This window comes from Lactuca saligna, chromosome 5 (assembly GCF_052625555.1).
Source record: "Lactuca saligna cultivar CGN05327 chromosome 5, ASM5262555v1, whole genome shotgun sequence".
Taxonomy (NCBI): domain Eukaryota; kingdom Viridiplantae; phylum Streptophyta; class Magnoliopsida; order Asterales; family Asteraceae; genus Lactuca; species Lactuca saligna.
In genome coordinates, this window is record NC_136421.1 from 125,233,150 (window position 1) to 125,259,834 (window position 26,685).

The 26,685-nt window shown below is 32.7% G+C and overlaps 1 protein-coding gene across 2 annotated transcripts; it reads left to right on the plus strand.

Moving 5' to 3' along the window:
* The first annotated feature begins 13,821 nt into the window (after positions 1-13,821).
* LOC145047635 (uncharacterized) lies at positions 13,822-22,362 on the plus strand. 2 transcript variants are annotated; one of them, XM_078995959.1, is made up of 17 exons: positions 13,822-14,033; positions 14,129-15,247; positions 15,753-16,640; positions 16,806-16,921; positions 17,038-17,122; positions 17,407-17,478; positions 17,650-17,748; positions 19,190-19,231; positions 19,323-19,403; positions 19,490-19,540; positions 19,627-19,708; positions 19,800-19,894; positions 20,535-20,606; positions 20,715-20,837; positions 21,625-21,693; positions 21,838-21,904; positions 22,033-22,362. In XM_078995959.1, exons 2-17 carry the CDS (start codon positions 14,348-14,350, stop codon positions 22,134-22,136), a joined length of 2,946 nt encoding a protein of 981 aa, XP_078852085.1. In that variant the 5' UTR covers positions 13,822-14,033; positions 14,129-14,347; the 3' UTR covers positions 22,137-22,362. The 2 variants fall into 2 exon arrangements, with proteins under 2 accessions (XP_078852085.1, XP_078852084.1); XM_078995958.1 differs by having other exon boundaries at positions 13,822-14,008.
* Positions 22,363-26,685: the final 4,323 nt, after the last annotated feature.

Sequence of the window (26,685 nt, forward strand, 5' to 3'; positions counted from 1 at the left end):
GATATGGTGGTATGTGGAGGACCCTTCTTTGGAGACATTCAGTGGCGCTTGGCTTCCTTACCTATTCGTTTTGGTGGTTTGGGTTTGTACTCGGCCTACGAGGTTTCCTCCTACGCATTTGTAGCCTCGAGGGCCCAATCTTGGGTATTACAAGACCACATCTTACGTGACAGTGGCATATGTGGTATGGACTCGGATTATCTATGTGCTATGACTCGTCTCCGTGATACGATTCCGGGATTTGACAGTAGCGGTTTCACTAATAAGGACACCGCCCCCCTAAATCCCAAAAAGTTTTGGCATGTGCCCTTTTTAGCAAAATCGTCCAAGATATGGAAGTCAACTTCGAGATGACTGTCAGACAGAAAGCAGTCTTTGAGTGTCTGCGGGCGCCTCATGCTCAATATTTTCTGCTAACTATCCCTATTGATGGTCTTGGCCAGCATATGTCTCCTGTGGAGTATCGAACTATCCTTCGTTACTGCCTCATGATTCCCATATTCCCAATTGACGAGATATGCCCAGTTTATCGCAAGGCATGTTTGGATACCTTTGGGGAACACGCAATTCATTGTAGAGAGCTCCCTGGTTTCAAGTATAGACATGATGTGGTTCGGGATGTTCTCTTTGATGCTTGTCGGCGTGCTGGTATATCTGTGAAGAAAGAAGCGCCAGTGAACTTTTTGAAGGACCCGCAGGATGGCAGGTCCACACTTAGACCAGCTGACAATTTGGTCTTTGGATGGATAAGAGGGAAGCATGTGTGTGTGGATCTTACTGGTGTATCTCCTCTCATTGGTTTGGGGAGCGGAGGTTTCACAGCTGGGCATGCGGCTTTGAAAGCCGCTGTGTGCAAAGTGGTAAAGTAGGACAATGCATGTAGAGAAAATCAACATGTGTTTGTTCTTTTTGCATTCAATACATTTGGTTTTCTCGCACCAGAGGCGGTGGAGCTCCTCAACAGAGTCCAACGGGTCATGCATTCTAATGTCATATCTCCTAGATCCACAAATGTTTTTTTCAAAAGAATAGGTTTTGCCATCCAAAAAGGGCTAGCGGCGCAGCTTGTTGCCTGTTTGCCTTAAATCGATATGTATTGAATTCATGTCCAATAAGACAGATTAAACGTGGGAACATGCATTGCCAACCCAGTTTCAACAAAGGTATCGATGTTTCCTTTCAACATGACTGTTTTGCTCAAGCGTATAGGGAAAAGAAAATCAATGAAAAGTCCCATTATCTTCAAAAACTTTTTGATCCGTTTGATTCACAAATTCCGATCCGCCTTCACTTTGAAATACCTTAACTTTTCGATCAAACTGTGTTTGAACAAACTTCGAGAAAATCGTTAGGACATGATAGAAACCATTATTGTTTTAAGTGAATAAAACCAAGTAAAACGCAGAAAATCATCAACAAAAACCACATAATAACGATAATTGTCCATCGATTCAATAGGCGAGGACCCCCACAAATCACAGAGTATTAAATCCAAGGGAAACGATGCACACTTAGTATTAATATCAAATGATAAGCGGTGTCCTTTAGATAACTGAGAAGCCAAACAAACAATGGGTTTAGACAAAACCGAAGTAACATTCAAACATCCAAATTTATTTAGGATAGAAATGATATCAAATGCAACATGCCCTAAACTATTATGCCAAGTCTCATAAGAAGCTTTAGTAGATGAAACTGTAACCAAAGCTTTATGCCCATCATTCAAGACATAAAGCCCATTCTCACATATTCCTTGTGCTAATGGTTGTTTCGTCTTTCTATCCTGAATGGTAAAAAAGGGTTGACAAAATAAGACATCAACCGATTTATCTGTTGTAAGTTTGCTCACAAATAATAAACTCTTTGTGAGATGAACAGCCAAAACATTACGAAGCTTAATATTATGAGGAAGATTTGAATGGCCTGTACATGTAACGGGTAATGATTGACCATTACCAAATTTCACATAAGTATTACCTGGATAAGATGATACATTGTTTAGACCATTAGAAGATGGTGCCATATGAGTAGAAGCACCCGAATCAACAAACCAATCTGGTGCGGATGTATTCACGTGACATTAAGCTTGAAAGGCATGAGCTAAATTAGCATCATGAGGGGTGACAGTAAAGGAAAACGAAGCAAGTTTAGGTCATTTATTAGCAAAGTGATCCTCTTTTCGGCAGAGTTTACAATGGGGTGGTCATCTATAGTTACCCCGACCACCCCCACGGTTTGAGTTATATGACCGACCATGTCCTCGAGAATTTGACCATGACTGAGACTGTTCAGCAAAAAAAGCCACAACTGGAGTTGAAGTGGTAGAACCATGTAAAGATTTCAAAAATAATTCATGACTTTCGGCTTGTGAGATAAGATCATGAAATACCGGACCCAGTTTAGAGGCCCGTATGGCAGTGGAAAATGTTTCAAATGAAGCACCCAATCTATACAAAAACTAGTGATAGCTTCTTCAGAGAGAGACGATAGGAGAAGAATTACAACCCATCGATTAGCTTCATACCATGACGTATGTGGTAAAGTAGACCCATCATCATGATTCATTACCTTATAATAAGATAGGCAACATATTTATCCTCAGCAGTAATAGTCTTCGTATGTGGTAAAACAGACCAATCAGCATGATTCATTACCTTATAATAAGATAGGAGGGGAATAATTTTATTTATCCATAGCAGGTAATTGGAGGAATTGAGTTTGTTTATCATGTGGATAATCGTATACATGGGTAGAGTTCCATAAGAACACTGAGAGGAAGATATGTTGAGTTGCGCGATTAAAGAAAAAAAAACAAGGTGTGGCTAGGATTTAATCGAGAGAGAGAGAGAGAGAGAGAGAGAGAGAGAGAAAATAAGAATGGAATTTGCCTAATTAAGTTGATACCATATTAAACATAGCAATTCTCATCACCAAGTAGGTGAGATGATGGCAATATATATATAATTGAAAATATTACAACAAGGGACATCAAGAAGTAAATAAATACAAATATAAAACAAACTATTTATTTACTCTAAAGCTATGTTTGGTGTACTAGCTGAAAAACTAGTTGTTAGCTGAAAAACTAGTTGATAGTTGAAAAACTCCCTGTTAGCTGAAAAGTTAGCTGATAAAAAATGACGTTCGGTAAAACTAACTGAAATATATAAAATTACATAAAAGTACATTTAAGAGTATGTGTTTCTATAATTAATTAAGGGGTATATTTGGAAATTTTTAAAAAATCTCCTAAAAAGCTAGTCTAACTAGCTTTTCAAAAAGTTAGCTTATAAGTTACTTTTTGGTTTGCCAAACACGACAATATAAAAAGCTCAAAAAAATAAGCTAGCTTATCAGCTGTGGTGCGCCAAACACAACCTAACATTACTCACGGAGCCAAATGGATTCTCACGCCCCAAGATTTGGTACAAAACCTTATTATGTTCCATTCTTTAATATTCTCTCTACTAATTAAAATTTGAGTAAATTACATGAATGGTCCCTATGGTTTAGGGTAATTTGCACATGTGGTCCCTAACTTATTTTTTTAACTCGGAAGGTCCCTACTGTTTATTTTTGTTACACGCTTGGTCCCTGTCTTACCTAAAAGACTATTTTGCCATTGATTTTTTTAATTTATTTAAATAAACACACCCCCAACCGCATCCTCTCACCTTACCTTATCTACCTCATCATTTTTTCCTATTTAAATAATAGTCTTTTGACAAAATTGCAAGAATGGTCCCTATGGTATGTCAAAACTAGCATGTTTGGTCCAAAATGGGTTTGGCTCGCAAGGATGGTCCAAAAGTTTGATTTTCTTGCGAGTTTGGTCCGTTTCATAATTGGAAGTGTGTAAAATAACCTATTTGCCCTCTCTATTTTGTTTCCCTTTTATTTTTATTAATTTTAATATTTTCTTATTATTAATTAAACAAAAAAAAATACAACCCTACCCCATCCAACTCCCTTTCTATGCTTTCAACTATTCTTGACTGCATCATACTTTGTTTCAAGAAAATGAAAAAAAAAAAAAAAAAAAAAAACATAAATACTGGTCTTGGAGCTCTCGGTGATTGAGTTTCTTCTTTTTCTTGTTTGGTTCCTCTTGTAGATTTATCAACTGGAGAAGGGGATCGAACCATCGACTAGGTTCCGTCCGATTGTGATGGTGGTTGTCGTCGTTGAAGCTGCTGTTGCCAGAGGGATGTTATGGCGAAGGAAAAGCGGTCCTCGACCTGTGAAAAGATGTGGTTGACTAAGGGCGACGAATCGAGAAAACAGGGGAGGCTGCGATCGTTGTCGACGATGTTTCGTTGGAGGTGCTTTATGGGGGAAGTGACATCTTGGAGGTGTTTTGTTGGGGTCAGCGGTTGCTAGCCGTAGACGGCTGGTGGTGGTTGAGTTACGACTATCGGTGGGGTTTGTCCAGTGGTAACAATGGTGGAAGAGTAGCTGTCAGCGACCATCAAGAAGATGTGGGTGACCGGTCATGTTTTGGATCATGTCACTAGAAGCAGGGGTTTGGATATGTAGGTTGGAGGATGTGGTTGGTTGCGATGTTATGGCTCCGGCGGTGGGGATGAAAATTGTTATCAGAATTTTGTTCCGATCGACTTGTAGGTTTCAAAAGAAGAGAGAAAAGAGGAAACGGGGAGACCATTTTACATACTTGTATCTAATGGAATCGATTTTAGGCGATTAAATTGTTGTCTGAATCTTTATAATGGTGGGTCTCGATTTACTCAATTTATTTGAAGATAGATTTGCAGCTGGGTCAGTTTATCTCTATTCTTTGTTACCAGATTAGCCAAACAAGGAGACCCCCAAAATACAAGGTTCTTTCATCTGGTTTTGACTGTTTATGTACTTAAAAATTACTAAACATTCATAGATGGATAGGTGTTTTTGAGTTTTGAATTAGATTTTGGTTATGAATGCTAAATATTTGATGATTTCGATCGAATCAACTTTTCTTTTTCAAGAATTTGAAACAAGAAACAAAAACGATTTTTGATTTTTGATTCTTTTATAGTGGTGGCATCTGGTGGTGGTGGTAGTGGTGGCGGTGGTGGCGGCGAGGGGTGGTGATGGTAGCTGTAGGTGGTGGTTAAAGAAGAAAGTGGTGGACAGTTCCAATACAGAGAGAGGGAGAGTGTGTGTGTGTGAGTGAGAGATAGATCTATTTTCTTTTTTCTTTTTCTTTTTTGATTTATGTAATAAAAAAATTGAAAAATGGGAAATACCAAGGGCAAATCCGTCATTTTAAAAAGTTTCAAAATTTTTGGACCAAAGTCACAACAAAATCAAACTTTTGGACCACCCTTGCGATTCCAAACTTGTTTGGACCAAACTTGCTAGTTTTGACATACCACAGGGACCATTCATGCAATTTTGTCTAGTCTTTTTAGGTAATACAGGGACCAAGCTCGTAACAAAAACAAACAATGGGGACCAAGCATGTAACAAAAAGAAATAGTAAGGACCTTCCTAGTTAAAAAAATAAGTTAGAGACCAAACGCGCAAATTACCCCAAACCATAAGGACCATTCGTGTAATTTACTCTTAAAATTTCTTCGGGTGATTTTTTCCTATAAGAAAAATACAAGGCTACCAATCTTCTTGTTACTAGTTAAACAATGGTCTGGTGAAAAAGTAACACAGTTTTTTGCTCATATTTTAATGGTAGAAAATTAAGTAAACTTGTGTTTTTGTATTATACTTTTTGGATCCTTCACTAATCTTCTTATTATTGATCATTCGATATAAATTCATTGCTGCCTAGAAATTAGATAAACTTGGAATGTGTGAAAGTGATAATTTCGTTCCTATAAGATATAGTCCTATTTTTTATGTTCCGTCATTTTTTTTTCAATTTTCTCTTATATATGATGAAAAAAACTTGCAACTCTTTGATTCTGATTATGTATTTAAGTGCTTTGTTATTTATATTAATGAAATTATGAAAAGTTGATGGTAGTATCTTTAGAAGAATACAAGTTTGGATGAAAGTTGATTGTAGTATCTTTAAATAGTTTGTCGTTGACTTATACTCCATTGGCGTTGGAGACTCTTTGTAAAGACAATTGGTATTGCTGATCAACTAAATGGGCATGAGAGTTGTACAAACACAAATAGAACATAAAGTCATTCTTATAGAATGTTATTACCGCAAAATATCATTCTCATAGAATTTCAAAGTAATTTGAAGTGGCATAGGGGTCAAACATACATAATAGTGCAAAGATATTTAGGTACAAACCAAGAAGGAGAATGAGGAGTATTTCAAGAATGACAATATATTTGGCAAAAAATTTCAAGAACGATAGGGTATTATTTCAATAATGAAGTTTTGTTTTTCTTTTTTATTACATATCTTGGACAAAAATCAAGAAGGAAAGGGAGATTCTTTCAAAAATTTCAAGAATATTTTATATAAGATGTTTATTCTTTTGATGTATTTCTGTTTCAAACTGTATTTTAAGATCATTTTTATAAATGTTAAGAGATTCTATAAGCATATACATTTGACATTAATATTTTTATCATTCAAATGCTATGTTATCCAACTCATTCTTCAAGAATAATTGAAAAAAAAATTTGATATTTGTTTTTACCGATCAAAACATCAAACTTTCAAGATTCAACGCTCTTTATTAGTCACGATTGACATTCTTAAATATTATTATTCTAACATAATAAACTCAACTATAATTAAAAATTATATTAGAATTGAAATTAAATTAATTTAAGAAGTTATATTTAAAAAAATTAAGAGAATTAAGTATTCCTTGCAAAATGAATTTTTTTTTAAAATAAAGTTTAAATGAGTAAAATGTTCTTATAATGAATTTAGTGTGATTATATAATACATATTAATCCACTGTAATATCATAGACTCTCAAACAAGGGCGGAACCACTTTACACCCTAAAAAAAAAATTTGCTCCACCTTTGCACTCAAATCATATCTATTCTTTATTTTTATCTATTGGTCCAAAGTTATCATTACGACCACACACTAGATGACATTTATATTATAATCTAACGTTTTATATATATATATATATATATATATATATATATATATATATATATATATATATATATATATATATATATATATATATACCTTTTTTTAAATATTATTTCATTTATAATTACCATTTTATAATTTGATCAACTTAACTCAATCTTATATGATAACTTTCAATATCTAAAGTCTAGTATATCATAATTTACCTTTAACACCATTTGAATTTTATCAACTTTCAAATATAACTTTCTATTGCAATCGAACATAAACAAATGACATATTCAATAAAAGAAAATTGTCTTATAATGCTATTTTTCTACTTGACTGTGAAAAACTTTTATCAAATATTATCAATAAAGGATACCAACTTTATGATCTTCACCATAAGATTAATATAAAACATCCATCGTTTTTTACGATCGGATACATTATACAAAGTATTGTATCTTAAAATTTTAATTATTACACGTCCTTATTTGGATGTGGGCTTAGGGTATCGGTTATTAATGTCGTTTAAATTTTACTTTATATATATATATATATATATATATATATATATATATATATATATATATATATATATATATATTTGTATTTGTATATAAATATAAAGGTTATTTCATTCAGTTCCAAATACCCTTTGTAACATGTCGAACAAGGGGTTGCATTCATGAACAGTTAGTATCAATACAGAAAGTACATATAAATTATAATAGGTATAATTTATGATTCAAGAACACTAACTCACGAGTCAAGTATACAAGAGTATATTATTTTACAAAAATAAGGATTTGATTCAATAGTAAACAAGGGTGTACAACTTACAAATATATTCCAAGTATACTAAACAAGGAACATACTATCAATCATTTATTTCATAATAATTGGGTTTTCATTACTGTTATACACGTAACGTCTATATGCTTTTTATGAGTCAATAGATTCAAGTTGTTTATCCATTTAAACAATATAGTTAAAGTCCTGATATTATACCAGAATCTCCAGTCGGAGATCGAAACAAGTGTGTATAGATCTATATTAGGATTGACAACCCCGCACTCAGGCTGCTAGCTACAGGCATACACGCATATGAGTGACAATTGTTATCAACAGTTTTAACGCCTTCAAATCGTTTTTCTAGGCCATCTAGTCATAGTATGGTTATAATAACCCATTAAAAAGATATTAACAATACGCTAGTGTATAATTAACTAAACATGAGTACATTTTCAAAGTACTAGCTTACATGATACAATTTACAATATTACATTACAGTTTACAATAACAGCCGGTGGAACCAGGCACACTCACTTTTACAGATTTTACAAAGTAATACAAATACAGAACATTGGTTTATGTACATAACGGTTTTATGAGATTAAAACTACTTTTCATATACAACCGAAAATATAGGATTTTCTGGATCAGTTTACATATTCAAAGAACAAGAAACATACTTTCAAACATAAATACTTATGCACTCACTAATCTTTTTGTTGATACTATCTCTTCAAATTACTTGTATTATCAGGGAATCAGTAGACAGGTACTCCCCGAGCTTTTGAAAAGATGGAGCTGTTTTGAGTCATGTCTTCTGTCTTTTGCTATAACTAATTTGGTGTCAATATACAATGATTGAATACATGTAAAAACTTATACTTATTAATGCAATAGTTGTTTGTACTTTAATTACTATAATGCATGTGTTGTGATACTACAAAATGAAATCATCCACCCCCGGACGTTTCTGCCGTCTGGTTTGGGGCTATGATAATATATATATATATATATATATATATATATATATATATATATATATATATATATATATATATAAGTGTAATTGATTAATTTGTTGAGCAAATATAATCTTGATAAACATTAAGCAAGTAAAGGATATGCAGACTACACACTTATTTGAGTTTGTTTAAGATTCAAAATAAACTGTCATTTATGGAAAAACCTCTGAACGAAGTAGGGTCTAGGGGCATTGCTTCTAGAAACGGGGTCAAAGGGGCGACAACCCTTAGTGGGGTCCAAGGGGCAGAAAAATCTGAATTGTTGAAAATGACACGATTTTGATTTTTTTTTCTTAACTCTTATTGAAAACCCAATTTTTGTGACAGCTTGTGATTGTTAGAAACTCTCTTGTAACAGTTTGGAAAGTTTTTAGACATTTAAACTATTTTGTGATGGTTTTCAGACAAAGAGGTTTATACTAGTTTTTGGTCATCAATTTTGCTGCACACACAAAAATTATATCAACTCATTCTTTGTTCTTATTTCTCTCAATTTGAGTCTTATCCAATTGTTGATTTCAGGAGTACCACCGAAATACATCAATTTGAAAGTGTCATCACGATTCTCAGAATTCCAAGTGATATTATACACCAAATCTCTAACAAAAATTGAAGAATTATGTGAAAATGGCAAGTAGCGATTCTGCGAAGGACATGACAAACAAGTTTGACAAGTTGGTGAAGCTTCAAGGCCAATATTTCCATAGATGGCATAAGAAGATGAAATTTCTCCTAAATACTTTGAAAGTTGTGTATGTTTTGAGTACACCCATGCCTAAATTCGCCGAAGATGAAACTTTGGACACAACAAGGAGGAGATCCAAGTTGGATAATGAAGCTACATATGTCGTGGCTACATTCTCAATGGTATGTCTGGCTTTTTTTATTTTTTTTATATCTATCAAAATGTCGAATCTACAAAAGAACTATAAGATTCTCTTGAAACTAGGTACATGACTAAAGATGCTTCTAGCAAGAAGTTTCTAGTCAGTAACTTTGGCAACAATTCCATGAAATTTTAAGAATTCTTGGATAGTTTGCTAAATTAGCCAAGAATCTAGGCATGGTATTGTTGAGAATAAAGTTCCTGCAAAATTACACGAATTTTGTAAATACAATAAATAGCAATGTACTTTCTAGCATTTAGCCCTATTTATTATAGAACCCTATTTTCATTTCTTCGTATTGTAGCACTGTACTCTGAAAAATCTAGACAATTATAACTATGTCATCTAAATACAAAACAAATTTTGAGTGATATTAAATGGGTAGATAATTCAAAGTATAATGTTTAATAAGATAAAATTAAAATGTGCAATGCTATAATATGTTATATTTTCTGAAGTAAAATGCCTTGGTGAAAAAAGAATTGGAAATACAATGCAATAATAAAATGAAATGAAAGTAGGATTTTACAATTTATAAATAAATGAAAATATGTTGCTATTTCTTGATATTAGCCCAATAAGAAACAAAAAAAATGGCTTTGAAGTCTAAATCCAAGAAATAGCAATGTACTTTCATTGTTTTATTTATGTTATTATAACATCCTACTTTCACTCCATAGTAAAATGCTATGATTAGGTAGATTTTCCAAAAAAAAAAAAAAAAAAAAAAAAGCCTAAAGAACAAAATAATTGAAAATACAATGTCGTAATTACAATAAATTGAAAGTATGATGCTATAATACACAAATAAATGAAACTACATAGTTATTTCTTGCATTTAGCATTAACGCATATTTGTAAAAACCTAACTCTGTTTCATATCCATACACAAAATTCGTAAAAGAATACAATAGTTTGAAGTTTTTAACGAATAAATGTGAGATACCTAAAAAATAAAAGATTGAAAGTTTCATGGGACACAAAATCTTTATTCCTCTAGTTTACTATAACAAAACCTTGAAATAATATTCGCATAAAAACTCTCCAAATTAGGCTCATTTGGTTTATAATATAAAAATTTAAGGTTAAATGCAAGAAATAACAATTTGTTTAATATACCATCACATTTTTGTTTCTTCCTATTACAACAGGGTAGTTTGAAAAAAATCTATCCAATCATAAAAGTGTCATCCACATACAAAATAGTTTCACTGCTATAGTTGAGTAGATTTTACAAAAAGTAACGTTATAATAAAATAAAGTTGGAAGTGCATAATAAAAAAATGATTTTATAGAATGTAGTGTCTTGCATCTGTTTGTTATAGTTCTAATAATATCTCAGTTTGCATTCAACCACATTTGACGGGGAAGAGGTATGTAGAGCAGCTATATACACATTACTAATCATCCAACAACAAGTAATCAACAAAATAACAATTGAAAACACAAAATTCCCAGATTCATACGCGTACTGAGTTGACAAAGTAAAAAAAATTAAAAAATTTAATAGCATTTAGAGCTTATCCACGCATTGACGATACTTAACAATGGGAGCCTCAGCCAACAACAACAACTAATTAGATGAAAGGTATTTACTCGAGAGCTCCGATCGAGAGATGGTAACGGGAGAGAAGAGAAGCGATATGCGTAACTCCATTCGTAACGCTTTTGGTTTTGGTAACTTGGGCCAAAAGCACCGTGGCCCTATGCATAAATTGTATTTTGGACCAAATTCTATATAATATATTTCATACACATTCGTAGAGTTGCATATTAACGATCCAAGACCAGTCTTGAGTGTGTCTCGAAACGGTCCAGTATTTTTGAGGTCAATCTCGGAATCTCGGAACTGTCCAGCCTTTTTTCGGATCAGTCCCAGTCCCATTCAGTCTTTTTCCGATCCGGTCTTTTTCGGACCCATCTTTTTTCAGACCGGTCTTTTTCAGTCTCGTCTTTCGGTCTTTTTATACGCCTTTTTCGGATTGATTTATGGGTTTTTTTTGTTTGATTTCAATATTTTCGATTCTTTTCTTTTGGTTTTGAGTTTTTTCCATTAACAAATATGAGATTATCACCGAAATGATAAATCAAGATTTATAAAAAATAATAATTTAAATTTAATAAAAGAAAAAATGAAATAAATAAGATAGTTTGTGATTAAAATTTGTATAATTAACACAAAAATTTGTATTTTTTTTCCAGACCGGTCTCGTTCGGTCTCGATCCGGTCTTTTTTAGGACTGGTCTCGGAATGGTCCGGTCTTTTCGGACAAGTTCGAGACAATCTCGAGCTGGACTTTTTGCACCATCTTTTTTTGGGTCTGGTCCGAGATCGATCTTTTGTGCAGGTCTACACATTCATCTAGACTGTTTTGGACCGAGTCAGTCTTGGAAATGGATCGGTTTGGGTCCATTCGTAATATGGTATTGTATTTTTTGAACCAATCTTGGAACAATCCTGTCTTTTTATGGACCAATGTCGGTCTCAAGAATTTTTTTTCTCGTTCTGGACTTTTTTCAAACCAGTCTTGTTGGGATTATTCTCGGTCTTTTTCGATTAACACACAAATGATGTGTGTATATATTTTGGTTGCTAGTCGTTTTTTAGAATGATATCGGGTCGGTGTCAGAACTAGACCGATTCATTTTCAGTTGAAGACCTAATTTCATGTTTTTATTTCGATACTCTCTACCACATGACTCTAGATTCTATTAGGGATGAGCAGTTTGTACCAATCTCGATTTCATACCGGAAAAGGTACCGAAACTTAAAAATATGGGATGATACTCGGTACTCCGAAATCATGAAATTTCGGTACCATCGGTACTGGTACTAATACTGAAAATTTGTACCATTCTCGGTATCGGTAACAATAACGTTAATTCGGTATGATACTTAAGATTGAATTTAGATCGAATTCGGTTTTCAGAAAATCAAAAACGGTACCGATCAGTACTGGTTCTGTCCCACGATCATCCCTAGATTTGTAAAAGAGAGGAAAAATCTAACAAAACTAGATGATTTATCTACTAAAATGGTATTATGTAATGCCCACCATTTATGTAGTGAATTGTATTCTTGTGTGTCCCATTTCTAGTTATAATCCTAGTTGTTGAGTGAATTGTATTCTTGTGTGGCCTAATTTTAGTTATAGTTCTAGTTGTTGATGATATTTGTTATAAGACCACTCTCATGACGACTAAAAGTTTGGTTCGTTTTCCAAAACAATTAAAAAGAAATTAAATAATCACTAAAACCCACCAACGGTTTGCTCCACCAAACATATAGTTGAGTTTTCTCTCTATTTCACTTGTCTATTTCTTAATTTTCCTTTTAATTTAGGTTTTTAATATATTTACTTTATCCATAATTAAATGATATATTTGTAATATAAATAAATAAAATATATTAAAATTTGTAGAAAACAATTATCTACAAAACGATATCACTATTGATATAGTTTTATGAAATTTTTTTTATATAGTATATTGGATTGGGTTTGATTGGATAAAGTTGCTAATGAGTGTAAAAATTTAAGGTCCGGTTGTATATATAGAAAAGAGAGAAATTAATTTTTTAATAGTTAGTTGGGTTGGTTTTGATTGTTAATAGGGATAATCTAATATGGCTTTGGTTGCTCGACAAAAATGAGAGCAATGTATATGATATGCGTGATATCCTTATCCTATGACAAGAAAATATAGAAATACATTTGATAGTGACAAAGTAAATGATGTATTTGATAGTGACAAAGTAAATGATCTAAACAAAAATAAAATCATATGACCCTTATGGCTCAACCTCACTTTTGAAAAATGTTGTCCGACTCCTTGCTAAGCAATGTGATTGATATCAATGAGAGGTGTTGGACCTCTCAATGTTGCAAATCAATCATTTAGAATGCCAATCAAACCCTTTAACGACATGTTAATTAGATCCATAAACTAAAATCTTACATTAAACTCCTTATTATGTTTTGGTAAGTCGGCTATGCTTACCAAACTTATTAGTTTCTCTCAACCAGGATAATCTGATTTTTAATGTTTATTCAAACACTTCAACTTACTTAAGCTTAAGCAATAAGCTCTAAACCTTTAAATAACAATCCAATTGGGACCAATACACCGCTAACCCTAGAAATTCGCCATAAAATTTGCCTCGTTTCTGCTCTCGTCCCCAACTCCCTCAACTCAAGAAATTCGCTAGAAATTACGCTCTGTTCTCACCCTAACTCAACAGCTGTTGGGATTTCATCGCATCCCTGCATCTCGATCTTTCTGTAACAGGTCGTACTTCAATGTTATGATAGAGGTTTATTTTTTAATCTGCGATGTGATCTTATTCTTATTGCTTGATCAATCACGACCTGTAATTTTTCTAATTTGAGGAGAGTTTGTTTAAAGCAGGCTGGAAAAGGTCGGTAAAGAGCATGCTGGTTTTGATAATGTTCATTCCGCAAGCCGGCAACACGGTATTTGGAAGAGTTGACTAAAAATTCTATATATATGTTGATGAGTAACTTCATCAATTACCCATTCCAAGTAATATCAGTGTTTTCAAACCATTCAACTCGAGTTCTTTAGAGGTTTTTGTCTTGTTTCCTATTTTTCACCCATCATCATAAAATGTCTGTCAGAAAAAAATTTAAGCACCTCGAAATACCAATACAACTTATAAAATCAGCAACCAACAACTTTGATGAGAGCCATCTCATTGGGAGAGGAGGATTTGGCGATGTGTACAAGGGAGAACTCCTCCAATTGGAGGGGCATACCATGGCTGCTTTAAAACGTTTAGAAATTGCTCGAGGGCAAGGTGAGCCCGAGTTTTGGAAGGAGGTGATGACCCTTTCCCTTTACAAACATGAAAATATTGTCTCCCTTTTAGGTTTTTGTGATGAGAAAGGTGAGAAGATCCTTGTGTATAAGTATGCTTCCAAGGGGAGTCTCGATTCACATCTCAAAAGCAAGAATCTAACATGGGTTCAACGCCTTAAGATATGCATTGGGGCAGCTCGTGGATTAGCGTATCTTCATAATCCTATATTGAACCAACAAAGAGTATTGCACCGTGACATTAAATGCTCCAACATTATATTAGATGATGATTGGAATGCCATAATTGCTGATTTTGGTCTATCTATACGTGTTCCCATTAAGCAAGAATACTCATTTATGGTCTCTGATGCTTGTGGTACTGCTGGGTATTGCGATCCACTATATGCCGAGACAGGGTTTCTAACAAAGGAATCTGACGTTTACTCATTCGGCGTGGTGTTGTTTGAAGTGTTGTGTGGGAGGTTGTGTATTGATAACAAAGATGAGCACCAACGTTTAACTGAATTGATACAAAATTTTGGCAATAACTTTGAAGAAGTTATTTATGATGGTATAAAGGATGAAATAAACCCTCGTGCCTTGCAGGAGTTTACAACAATTGCTTATCAATGTTTAAGGAGAGAGCGTGAAGAACGTCCTTTAATGGAAGATGTAGTGCTAAAACTTGAAAGTGCACTCAAATACCAAGTATGTTGGTTTTTCACTTTTATTTACTCCTATTAATCATCTTAATTTGTTTTTTTCATTATAATTAATCTGAACAAAACTAGCAATTTAGATTAATTTCTGGTTTTATTATATAAGAAAAAAACAATATATTCTAATTTTTAATCTATTAATGGGGCGATGATACTCTAAATTGAAACATAATTTTTTTGCTTATTTTCTATTGAATTATGAAATTTGACAAATAAAATTTTGTAAATGTATGTATGTATTAAAATCTAAAATATTGACAAATCATTTTTTATAACTATTCTTAAATGGAGAAAGTTGAAATATATTAAAGCATTAAATTTTAAAAAGTATTGAATATTACATAACGATTTATTTGACTTTTGCAACTTTCAAGTTAATACTTATTAGATTATTTAATTTAAAACATATTTCTGTAATTCATCTGGCAAGCTACCAAAGGTTGGTAAGGCAGATTAATTTTTTGATCATGAAAATGAATTTTGTTTTAAAACAGCTTGAACCTATCGAAATACAACCGGAAGATATAATATCAGCAACAAACAACTTTGCTGAAGGTAACTGTATCGGTCAAAGAGGATTCGGAAAAGTATACAAAGGAAAACTTGTCCTTTGGAAGGGGCCTACCATGGTTTCTTTACAACGTTTAGGAAGTGTATTCACGCAAGCTAGATACCTTGAGCAATTGGAAGAAATTATGATGCTATCGGGTTACAGGCATGAAAATATTATCTCCCTCTTAGGATTTTGTGATAAGAATGGCGATGAGATTCTCGTGCAAGAATATGCATCAAAGGGAAGTCTTGACTTGCATCTCGGAAGCAATCATCTAACATGGGTTCAACGCCTGAAGATATGCATTGGGGTAACACGCGGACTAGCGTACCTTCATAATCCTGGTTGGACACAACAAAGATTAATACACTGCAATATGAGTAGCTCAACTATCTTATTAGATGAAAATTGGAATGCTAAGATTGTAGATTTTGGCCTAAGCAAATTTGTTCAATCTATGGTAATGCACACATTTCTCTTTACCCGTCCTATAGGCACCCTTGGGTATCGTGATCCGCTGTACATGGAGACGGGGTTACTGACAAAGGAGTTGGATGTTTACTCCTTGGGTGTGATACTCTTTGAAGTTTTGTGTGGGAGGTTGTGTATCGACAACCACACACATAACTCTCTTATTGCATTGGTACGGAACTGTTACAGGCATAACAAGATAAATGAAATTATTTTTGGTGATATGAAGGATGAAATACATCCTGGTTCTTTGGAGGCGTTTACAACAATTGCTTATCAATGTATAAGCCTTGAATATGAACAACGCCCATTAACAAAAGAGATCGTGACAGCACTTGAAACTGCTCTCCAATATCAAGTAGGTCACTTTTTTTCCCCTCTATATATCAACCTGTTTTTCTAATATTTTATACATAGTTAATATAAAAAGCGTATAATATATTATGTGGGGTTTAACTTTATACATTTTATGTTCTGTGGTTGAATTTGTTGTATAACAAAAGCTAAATTTCCTCTTGTTAAGGTTCAATCTCCATGTTCAAAGAGCAGTAATGTGTCACCACCTCTGCATTGGGAGAAAACACGTGCAACCGGAGGAAGTTTATGGGCTGTGTCTGATAAGCAGGGAGAGCAATCAAGGTAATGTGGCTTTGTTGGATGGAATCTACTTGTTTAATGTCTATGACAAAAGTAAAATGTATCATATTTTCCTTTAGGTTTATTAGAAATATTGATGAAAGTTTCTTAATTTGTAGGGCTCCTCAAATCGATATGACCGAGCTTGAGAGTCTGTTTTGCGAACCAAGTTCTGAGAAGCTCAAACAAGAAGACATTAATTTGGTTAGTTGGTTCAATGTACTATTGCATTTTTTTTTATGCCTCTAGTGAGTGCAACAGAAACTAGAAATGAATCTTGTTTGATTTAGGTTAATAAATAGGTATCTAGGATATTTAAAATATTGACGATGCAATACGATTGAAAATATTAGGAAGTATTTTTATGCTCAATAAACAAAATATTAGGAAAACATCCAACTCCTTCATCCTTGTGATAAAATCTATTCAATGCTTACATACGTATTGCTCAACCATTTTGATGATTTTTCTTTATGTTTCCTTTTCAGGTTAATCGCGACTTAGCAAGTAATTGCCAATTCATGATTCGGAACATAAATATTCCTCGACCTGATATTATTGTAAGTTCATTTTAGGGGAATGCAAAAGTTGTTATAGAGCCATGAAACCCTTAAATAAAACCTAACGAATTTTAGTCTAAGGAAAAATTCAGTACAGATTTTCGTGAACATCATCAGCTTATAGGGGACTACTGATCAAGATTTAAGAAGTTGCATTTGTTTAATTTTCAGAATGTCATCCTTGCATTGGATTCTTCTGCTGTGGCTGTTGATCAAGCTGATGATCTTATTAAACTTTGTCCTACAAAAGAAGAGATGGAGATGCTAATGGTACACCATCTGCTCCACTCTTTTCCTCACTTTCTATCCTTTCTATAACATCTATAAAAAAATACGTAAGGAAAATTATGTTAAAAGTTCAAAGCTTCTAATAAATATTCTGTTGTATTACTCGAAGCTTCATATCTCGGTAAGTATCCCAAATCCACCCCTTTGGATCGCCTTGTTTCAATGAAAAAGCCGAAGAAGGTCCACCATTTTCATCATCATCAATTGTGATCAGTTTATCTGGTTGTTCGATCTGGAGATTATCATCTTTGAAGAAGAAGAAGAACATGTGGTTGTAGTTCAGTGGTGTCTTTCTCCTGCTCAAGAGATGAAACCTGGGTGGTAGTTTGAGGATGGATTACTCCAATAAGATGGAGATGAACGCCATTGTTGCTTCACATCTTCAACTTCTTGTTTAAGAAAATCTCCTTCAATTAATCACTAAACTCGACCTTCGAATGTCACAGAGATACAGAGTATGTAGCGACTGTTGTGTATCTAAAAATTGCATTCGTCGGAATAGGTAATGGTCTCGTGAGAAAACCGTTGGAATAGGCGATTTGGTCGTTTTAGGGTTTTATTGGTTTATTTGGATGTGGGCTTAAAGTATCTTCTAATCTAATTCCCAGATAGCCCAAATTCATATGCTGCTCCGTTTTTTTCGGGGCCCAAAACTCCTATTCCAGTCCTAGTAATTTTCTTACGCCCAATTTTGCAAAACCCCGGAGAAGACGTCTTCCCAATTCGCCGTTTAACGGCGTCGTAGTCACAACAAGCCTCCGTTGCGAGATCGCCATAGCTCCGCCTTTGAAGAATTTTCCGATGCCGGAATCCCCCTATCTGGATTCATCCCGTCAAGGATGGGTGTATCTAGCTTCTTGTTCGATTCTTTCTGGTTCGAATTAGAGTTCAACTTTCTCCCATTATTTGCTTCCAATGTCAGCGGTGGTGGTGGTGGCGGTGGACGGAGAGGGCATGGCAGCGGTAGTGACGGTGGTGTGTAACTGTTTCCTTGGTTGGTTTTCTTCAAAACATTTGAACAAAAAACCCTCACAAACTCACATGCCATCTCAACCCTATTCCTATTCTCTCCGTTATTTTCTCAACTAACAGGGACTTGTTTTTGCATTCCAACCATGGAAGAACCCACTTCTCTCAATCCTTCTTCTGCTGTATCCAACCTTTGATCCAGAGTTCTCAGGGTCATTGCTCTGAACTGATTTAGGATTTGGAAATCAAACAAACAACTAAAAACTACTCGCTGTATCGATTTAAGAACACTCGGCCAAATTATTACAATACAAAAGAAGATAGTTTGACAAATTGAGGCTTTAAAGTTTAACCTCTCTATCAAAAACAAGAAATATATTCTAAAAATCTGATTTATTCACAATATAAATCTGCTACTATAGTGCTTTGACTTAAACATGTTTCTGCATCTCAGAGCTATACAGGAGACATGGAAAAGCTTGGACAACGTGAACAGGTATTTATAATGGTAGATTGGAAGTATTGCAGAAGGATATAATTAAATTAAACTTCCCTACATAACACAATTTTGGTCCATGGCTTTTTAGTTTGTTTTGGAATGTGCAAAGATCCCAAGGATAAAGTCAAAACTACGAGTATTTGCATTCACAATTACTTTCAATAGTCAGGTGAGAATATTCTTACACAATTCTTTTACTAAAGATTTCTTTCTATCTTATCTTTTTTTAATGCCTCACCTTCAATAAAATTGCAGGTTAACTATTTGACAGACAGCCTGAATAAAATCAATGATGCTACTAAAGAGGTGAGTTGAGTCTAGAATGTATTCTTCAATTTGATATTTCATATTTCACTCAAAGTCTAATTAATTTCACAATCTACATAATTCAGATCAGGGAATCAACAAAGCTTGTAAAGATAATGCAGATAATTCTCATGATGGGGAATAAATTAAATACAGGCACAGTTGGAGGTAGAGTAGAAAACCGTTTATGAATTTTGTTCATATTTTAGAGGTTATATTTCCTTTCTATGTATTAAGGTAAGTCATTGATATTTTGTAGGATTTGCTGGAGGATTTAGATTAGATAGTCTTGAGAAATTGGGTACTACATATGCAACAGACAAGGACATCACATTGTTGCATTTTCTATGCAAGGTAAAAGTTTACCTAAATTTCAAATTTTTTATCACATTGGCTATTAGTTACTTTTTCACTACAAGGTTTAAAATTTGATATTCACTTGGAACTAAACCAAGCATATGTAATATGCAACTCTTCTATGAGCTCAATCCTTTCAAACCTATAGACTTCTGACCTTAATTTCTTCCATGAACATTGTAGGTCAAGTTGAATTTGTTTCACTACATAAATAAGGAAACAACTTTGATACAAATCAAGGATGTGAATGAAAAAAAATGATATTTCGATCCCAGGGAATGCATTCTTAGAAATGTAATTGCTGCTTTTTTAATTTAGGAAAACTCTATGAACAAGTAAAAAAAAAAAACTAAATTTAGGACGAATTCGAAACAAGAGTTTGAATTTGGGCCAAAAGTGTAAATTTTGGACCAAATTTGTAATAAAATTTAAAATTTGAGCCAAAAGTGTAAATTTTGAAAGTGGGATGACCTGTTGCCTTAGTAAAAGGATCAAAAGTTCAAAACGAATATAATTGCTGGTTTTTGGGACTTAATTGAATAAAAAAATTATACAAGAACTAAATCGATTATGAGACCAAAATATAAGGACTTGTATGGAGTTTTCCCTAATTAATATTACATGGATTATTAATTAGGTGGTTGCTGAGCAAACACCAGAGTTGTTGGATTTTGACAAGGATTTGATTCACTTGAAAGCTGCTTACATGGTAAATTGAATACCTTAAAACTAGTCAACGTTCTGTTAATGGAAAGTGTGGATGCTTAAAGTTGACTTTTAATCTTCTTTTTCCATTTGGGGATATCAACAATAAAAGCATAAGACAAGAATTAGAAATGTGCGTCAGTTGAAGTATGCAATAGTAGGTGGTTTTGAAGAGGTTCAACAAGAATTCCATGCTTCAGCCAATGATGGTTTTGTATCTGCTCAATTCAGAAAGGTAACTAAATATATATTGAGCTGATAACTAAACAGCTGAGTTAACTCAGTATGACTTTTGACCTGGTTTAATCATTTGGTTTATAATTTGGGATGAAATTGTTGAAGTGATGATCATAGTTTGCCTAGAGTTTGTGAAAGATTGTATCTCTAAAAATTGCTTTTAAAGCATCTCTTACTGGGAAACGTTGTATGCCTTCTTAAAAAAAAGATTATTTCGGAATTCATGTTTTGTGTGCACTGTTTGGGTGGGGGGACCAAACTTGCAAATTTTCTGTTCGGTAGGGACTATTTTGTAATTTTTTTAAACACATGGACCATTTCTATAAAAAGAATTACACAATCACATTTTGTGTAAATTACGGGCTCTGTATTTGTAATTTTTTTAAACATATGGACCGTTTCTGTAAAAAAAAATTACATAAGGACATTTTCTGTAAATTACGGGGACAATTTTTGTAATTTATTTTCTAGACAGGGTCAAACGTACCAACATACAGAAATCTTAGACATATGGACTGTTTTTGTAAAAATAAAAGTTACTTTACAGGGACCTTTTCTATAAATTAAAAAATTGCAGGGACTAAATCTGCCAAAATCTGAAACTTTTTTGGCAAAACTCCAAATTTGGAAGACATTACTGTCCCATCATTTAACAAGATTGGAAATACATTCAGCCTTAAGTGAGCGAATTCATTTTTCATTTTATCAATAATGGCTATATTTATAATAATTAAAAAAAAAAAAAAAAAAAAAAAAAACTAAATTTGTCTCAAACAATCTTCCAGGGATTGAAGTTTTTTCTGGATAGTGCTGGTGCTAAACTCCAACGCCTGACCTCCTTATTTGATGAAGTGGTTAGGGTTTCAGTAATCCTTTTAGTCCTTTGATTATTAATTATATTGGTTAAATTAACACCATTTAAAAAAAAAAAAAGAAAAAAAAAAAAGAAAGTTATATATATGATTTTACTCTCTAACAAGCTTACATGTTTTTTTCAGGATCAATATGCAGACTCACTTGCAGTATATTTTGCAGAGGATCCCAGTCGTTGTCCTTGGGAGCAAGGTTTGTTTTTCGTTTCCATGTTCATCAATTTCTTTGTTTCCAAACTCCTCAAAGAAGCATGAAAAGAAGAAATCAAACATGTACGCCATTTTTGGAAAACTTATGCTTTATTTGGTTTGTTTTTGCAGTTATAAGTTCTTTGGTACGTTTTATTGGTAAATTTAAGAAAGCACACATAGAGAATAAACGGTGGGCAGATACTGAAAAGAAGAAATTAGAGGAAAATGTTTGAATTTGTCAAAGTCCAGTAAAGTTAGGTCCTACTTTATTTCCTATTTTCTTGTTTCTCTTTGTTTTTCACAGGCTATTTAAATGATATTGAGTCTACTTACAATGAAAGTAAAAAATGCAATCCAAAAATATGTATGTTAACCTGTTATAACATCATTCTTTATGGATCATAGCAATATGTAACCTACGATATATCAATATACTTACCTTTTTACACTTGATAAAAACATAGTTTCTGGTTCTTTTCGCATAACAAGGTATTAATGTTTCTTTATGTATAGTAACTAGTAAATAAGTCCATATTGGTAATGAAATATAAGTGGAATATTGCTAATATAGGTAAGTAGATATAAGTATGTTGTTAAAAAAAGTACATTGTTCTCATTGGTAAAGAAATGTAAGTAAATTTAGGAAAAAAGAGTCTCAATAAAATAGAGTGCATTGCCTTGCATGTAATAACAATGGATTAGTACATAATACAATACATAATTATATATCCTTTCCATAAAGTACAATGCTATATTTTGGATATTTTCTAATGTTTCATTGTCTAATATAATGTTTCTAAAAAATGTAGAAAAAAAAATTATATGGTAGAAATGTGACTTATTATAAAGTACTTTTTTTAGTAGGGGTAAAACATTTAAATTTTTGTATTTATGTATAATGTAGTTATCATGGAGTTGACATTTTAATAATGAAAGTAGTTATATATGTGACAAAGATATGAAAATATTGGAAAACTAAATACAAAGTCAAAACGTCAATGAAAATAAAAAACGAAATGCAATTTTCACCAAAAATATCCTAATAACTCCATATAGGTAGTTCAAGCCCAATAAAATTATGTCAAATAGTTCCAACCATCAAAGCAAATCAAACCCACAAACAAAAACCCAAAGTTGAAATAGTATGAAACCAACAATGCACTTAAAATACACATCATAATTTGTTTTAAATGCTTAAAGATGTATTTATTGTAATTTGTAGGTTTGTTTTGAGTTTTTGTAACTGTCATTAACACCATTTGATACAATTAGATTCAATACAGATGCTTTATAGGACCATTTCTGTTTGAATTTGTTTTTAGTAGAGGGACAAACACATGTAATAAAATTGCTATATTGTTGGATTTTTTTTATTTTTTTATTTTCATTATTATTTTTTTTTTTTGTAAGTGGATAGATTTTTAATTATTTCATTTACGTGGACATTTTTTTTTATTGCATACACATAACACACACATCGAAGTACGTTCCTTCAACTTTATTTGAAAGGGGGAATTTGGCAATTCATTATAACAGGGACACTTTAAAAAAAAAATTCAATTGTATTTATTTCTGGTTTTTAAAGTGTACTCACAACAACAAATAGTAACACACTCATAATATTTATTTTTAATTTTTTTTCCCTTTTTTTTCCTGCATTCATAACACTAATAACAACAAACTTTCATTTTTTTTACATGCACTCATATCAAGTGATATCAATGTACTTTCAATTTGCCTATATATAATTGAAAATGATGTCATTATTTTTAAGCAGACTTGAAATAATATTTTTTTTGTGTAGCGGCTTCCTATAATGAGGGATATTGAACACGGATTTACAAAGCTTTGTAATTGTATGATTGCAACAATGGGCGTGAATAAATTTATGGTAAATTGATATACCATAAAAGAAATAATCAATCAATTAGGAAAGGACATGTGATTGGCAGTTAAAAAAAGGGTGTAGATAGAATGCGAATATATGATAAAATGCGTAATATCAACAAAAGAAACGGCAACATAGGAAATTTTCTTTAATACGGATTTATAATGGAACTAAAACATTAAGTAAATCAATTAATTACAAAACACTACAAATTGACATCTAGATTTTTTTATAATAATAAAAAAAACAACAAATTTATATGTGGCATATTGAAGTAGAAATTGACAAGTGATAAAAATAGGTTTTATTTATTAGAATAGATGTTCCATGTAAAAACTGCAAACATTAAACTCCTAATACCAAATAATCACAACCAAATAATCGGTTTTAACAAAAGTGCATATTGGCGATAGCTTCAATGTCTGCTTTGGTTATGGTAACACCCTCCCATGGGACAATAGTAATCCCCTTGATTCTTCCGACATTATTAATCTCCTCGATTCTTTCCTCAATCTCCAACATGTAAATCTTATGATCAATTCCCCTGTCCCATAACCTGCTAGCCTGTTGAGAGTAAAATTATCAAATTTAGTTAACAAAATACAAGAAATTAATATATATATATATATATATATATATATATATATATATATATATATATATATATATATATATATATATATATATATATATATATATATATATATATATATATATACCTCTTTAAAGTCCTTATCACGAAATGCATCCATGTCCTCTTTTGTTTTCAGTATAACCCCTTTCATAAATTCAAGCTCTTTTAGAAGCTCAGTGTAGGTTACACCTACTAGTCCTTCAATATTACCATTAAATGAACCGGCTTCATCGATTAAATCAATAGCCTTTCCGGGATGAAAGCGGTTACTATATATATGGATATATACATGAAAAAGAAAAGTAATTAGTATTATATTTATATGAGTAGTAGTTTATGCTTGTTGAAGTTGTAGTAATTAACCAATGATAATATACACTAGATAGACTTTGGAGGTATAAGAATCACCACAAGGTGTGTTACACTTCTGAAGCATTAAAAGCTGCTATTAATATGTCCTATGACTCGATAAGGTATATATATATATATATATATATATATATATATATATATATATATATATATATATATATATATATATATATATATATATATATATATATATATACCTTATCGAGTCATAGGACATATTAATAGCAGCTTTTAATGCTTCAGAAGTGTAACACACCTTGTGGTGATTCTTATACCTCCAAAGACGATTGAATAAAATTCTTAAGGTGTCTTCAAATGTTGGATCGGGCACTTTTACAGGCTGGAATAGTTTCTCAAATGTTGGGTCCTTCTCAATGAGTTTTTGGTACTCATTAGGGGTTGTTGCTTCAATACACTACAATAAAAAATATTTAAATAAACAAAGTACAAACATATCATGTGTAGTTCATCTCTAGCAAGTGATTCCATTTGAGGCATTCATACTATTGGTGCTTGGCCCTCAAACTCCTTAAGAATCAAACTCATCAAAAAGGTATGTAATCTCATTTAATTCTTTTATGTTTAAAAGTACCCCATGCCATGTTAGATAGGTTATGAACCTTGGAAAATTATTATTTTGCATGTATTTAGACAAACATAGATCCAAGGTTTATTAGGGTTGCATGCACACTTAGGAAGTGTTAGATTGCTCAAAACCCAACAGTGGTATCAGAGCCTAGGCTTGCTTGTTTGATACTTGATGCAAAATAGTGAAAAAAGTCGAAATTGCTGTCTGCATGATGGACTCGCCGAGTCCATGGGGGGACTCGCCGAGTCCAAGGCAAAATTCATCCTACTCGCCGAGTAGGTTCGTGCACTCGGCGAGTAGAAGGTTCAGAATGCAGATTTTCGACTTTTGCTGCTGGAAATGGACTAGAAACATTACCTTAAACTGTTTTGGTGTTTTAAAACTTGTTTTAGTTGGTGTAATGGTTGTTCTAATCCATTTACAATAGCATATATCAAAATTCCATGTTTTTTTATGTGTTCATATAATTCTTGAAATTTTGATGATCATGTTCATGTTCTTATGAATTTAGAAGATGATATATAGGAATTATTTGCTGAATTGTTTAGAATTAATTCTTGATCATTTATGTGTTTTAATGGAGTCCATAATTTGTCCTCAAGTTATGGATATCCAAAGGTCACTTTTCTTTAACACACACTTAAACACATAAGTTACATGAAAATGAAGAGTGTTCATTTTTATGAACCTTTAATTCATAAGTTATAAAATGAAAAGTCTTGGATAGTTACAAAACTTGCCCTCAAGTTTTGGAATTTGTAAAGTTTCACACACTTTAATAAACTTTAATTCCAACCCTAGAAGTTTTAAAAGTTAAAATTCTACCCTTATACTATTATAAGATTAATGGTTAATTATTATATATATGTATAAGAACAAGTCGTTTTACCGTTAGTAGGCCTCATTCACGAAGCCGGTCTATAAGGTGGGTATAAGGTTGTTGCCTATAAAATGACAACTTAATGGGTGTCCACTTTCACCCACCGCTTGCTTGACTGGTGGAGGGTCGTTAGCCGAACGGGTAGGACAATGACTTTAAATTCTCATTAAAAGTATAATGATTATTATAAAGTAACTAAATATTTTTTATTTAATTCCCAATCTTAGTTACTTTAGGAAAAATGTGAATTTGGTGCTAGCCCATGGAATTCACACTTTGTACCTTACCAAGTCGTTAGTGGAGCGTGTGTGGTTAACCGGCACACTAACTTGGACTAGTAAGGATCACGAAGGGTGACTTAATGTTTGTCATAGATCAATGGAGCATGTGTGGTTAACCGGCACATTGATTGGGTGATA

Coding starts and splice junctions, on each gene's coding strand:
- LOC145047635 (XM_078995959.1), top strand. CDS start 14,348: ATGTCTGTCAGAAAAAAATTTAAGCACCTCGAAATACCAATACAACTT. Junction 16,641..16,805: donor AAACTGCTCTCCAATATCAA/GTAGGTCACTTT, acceptor CCTCTTGTTAAG/GTTCAATCTCCATGTTCAAA. Junction 21,905..22,032: donor TCGTTGTCCTTGGGAGCAAG/GTTTGTTTTTCG, acceptor TTGTTTTTGCAG/TTATAAGTTCTTTGGTACGT.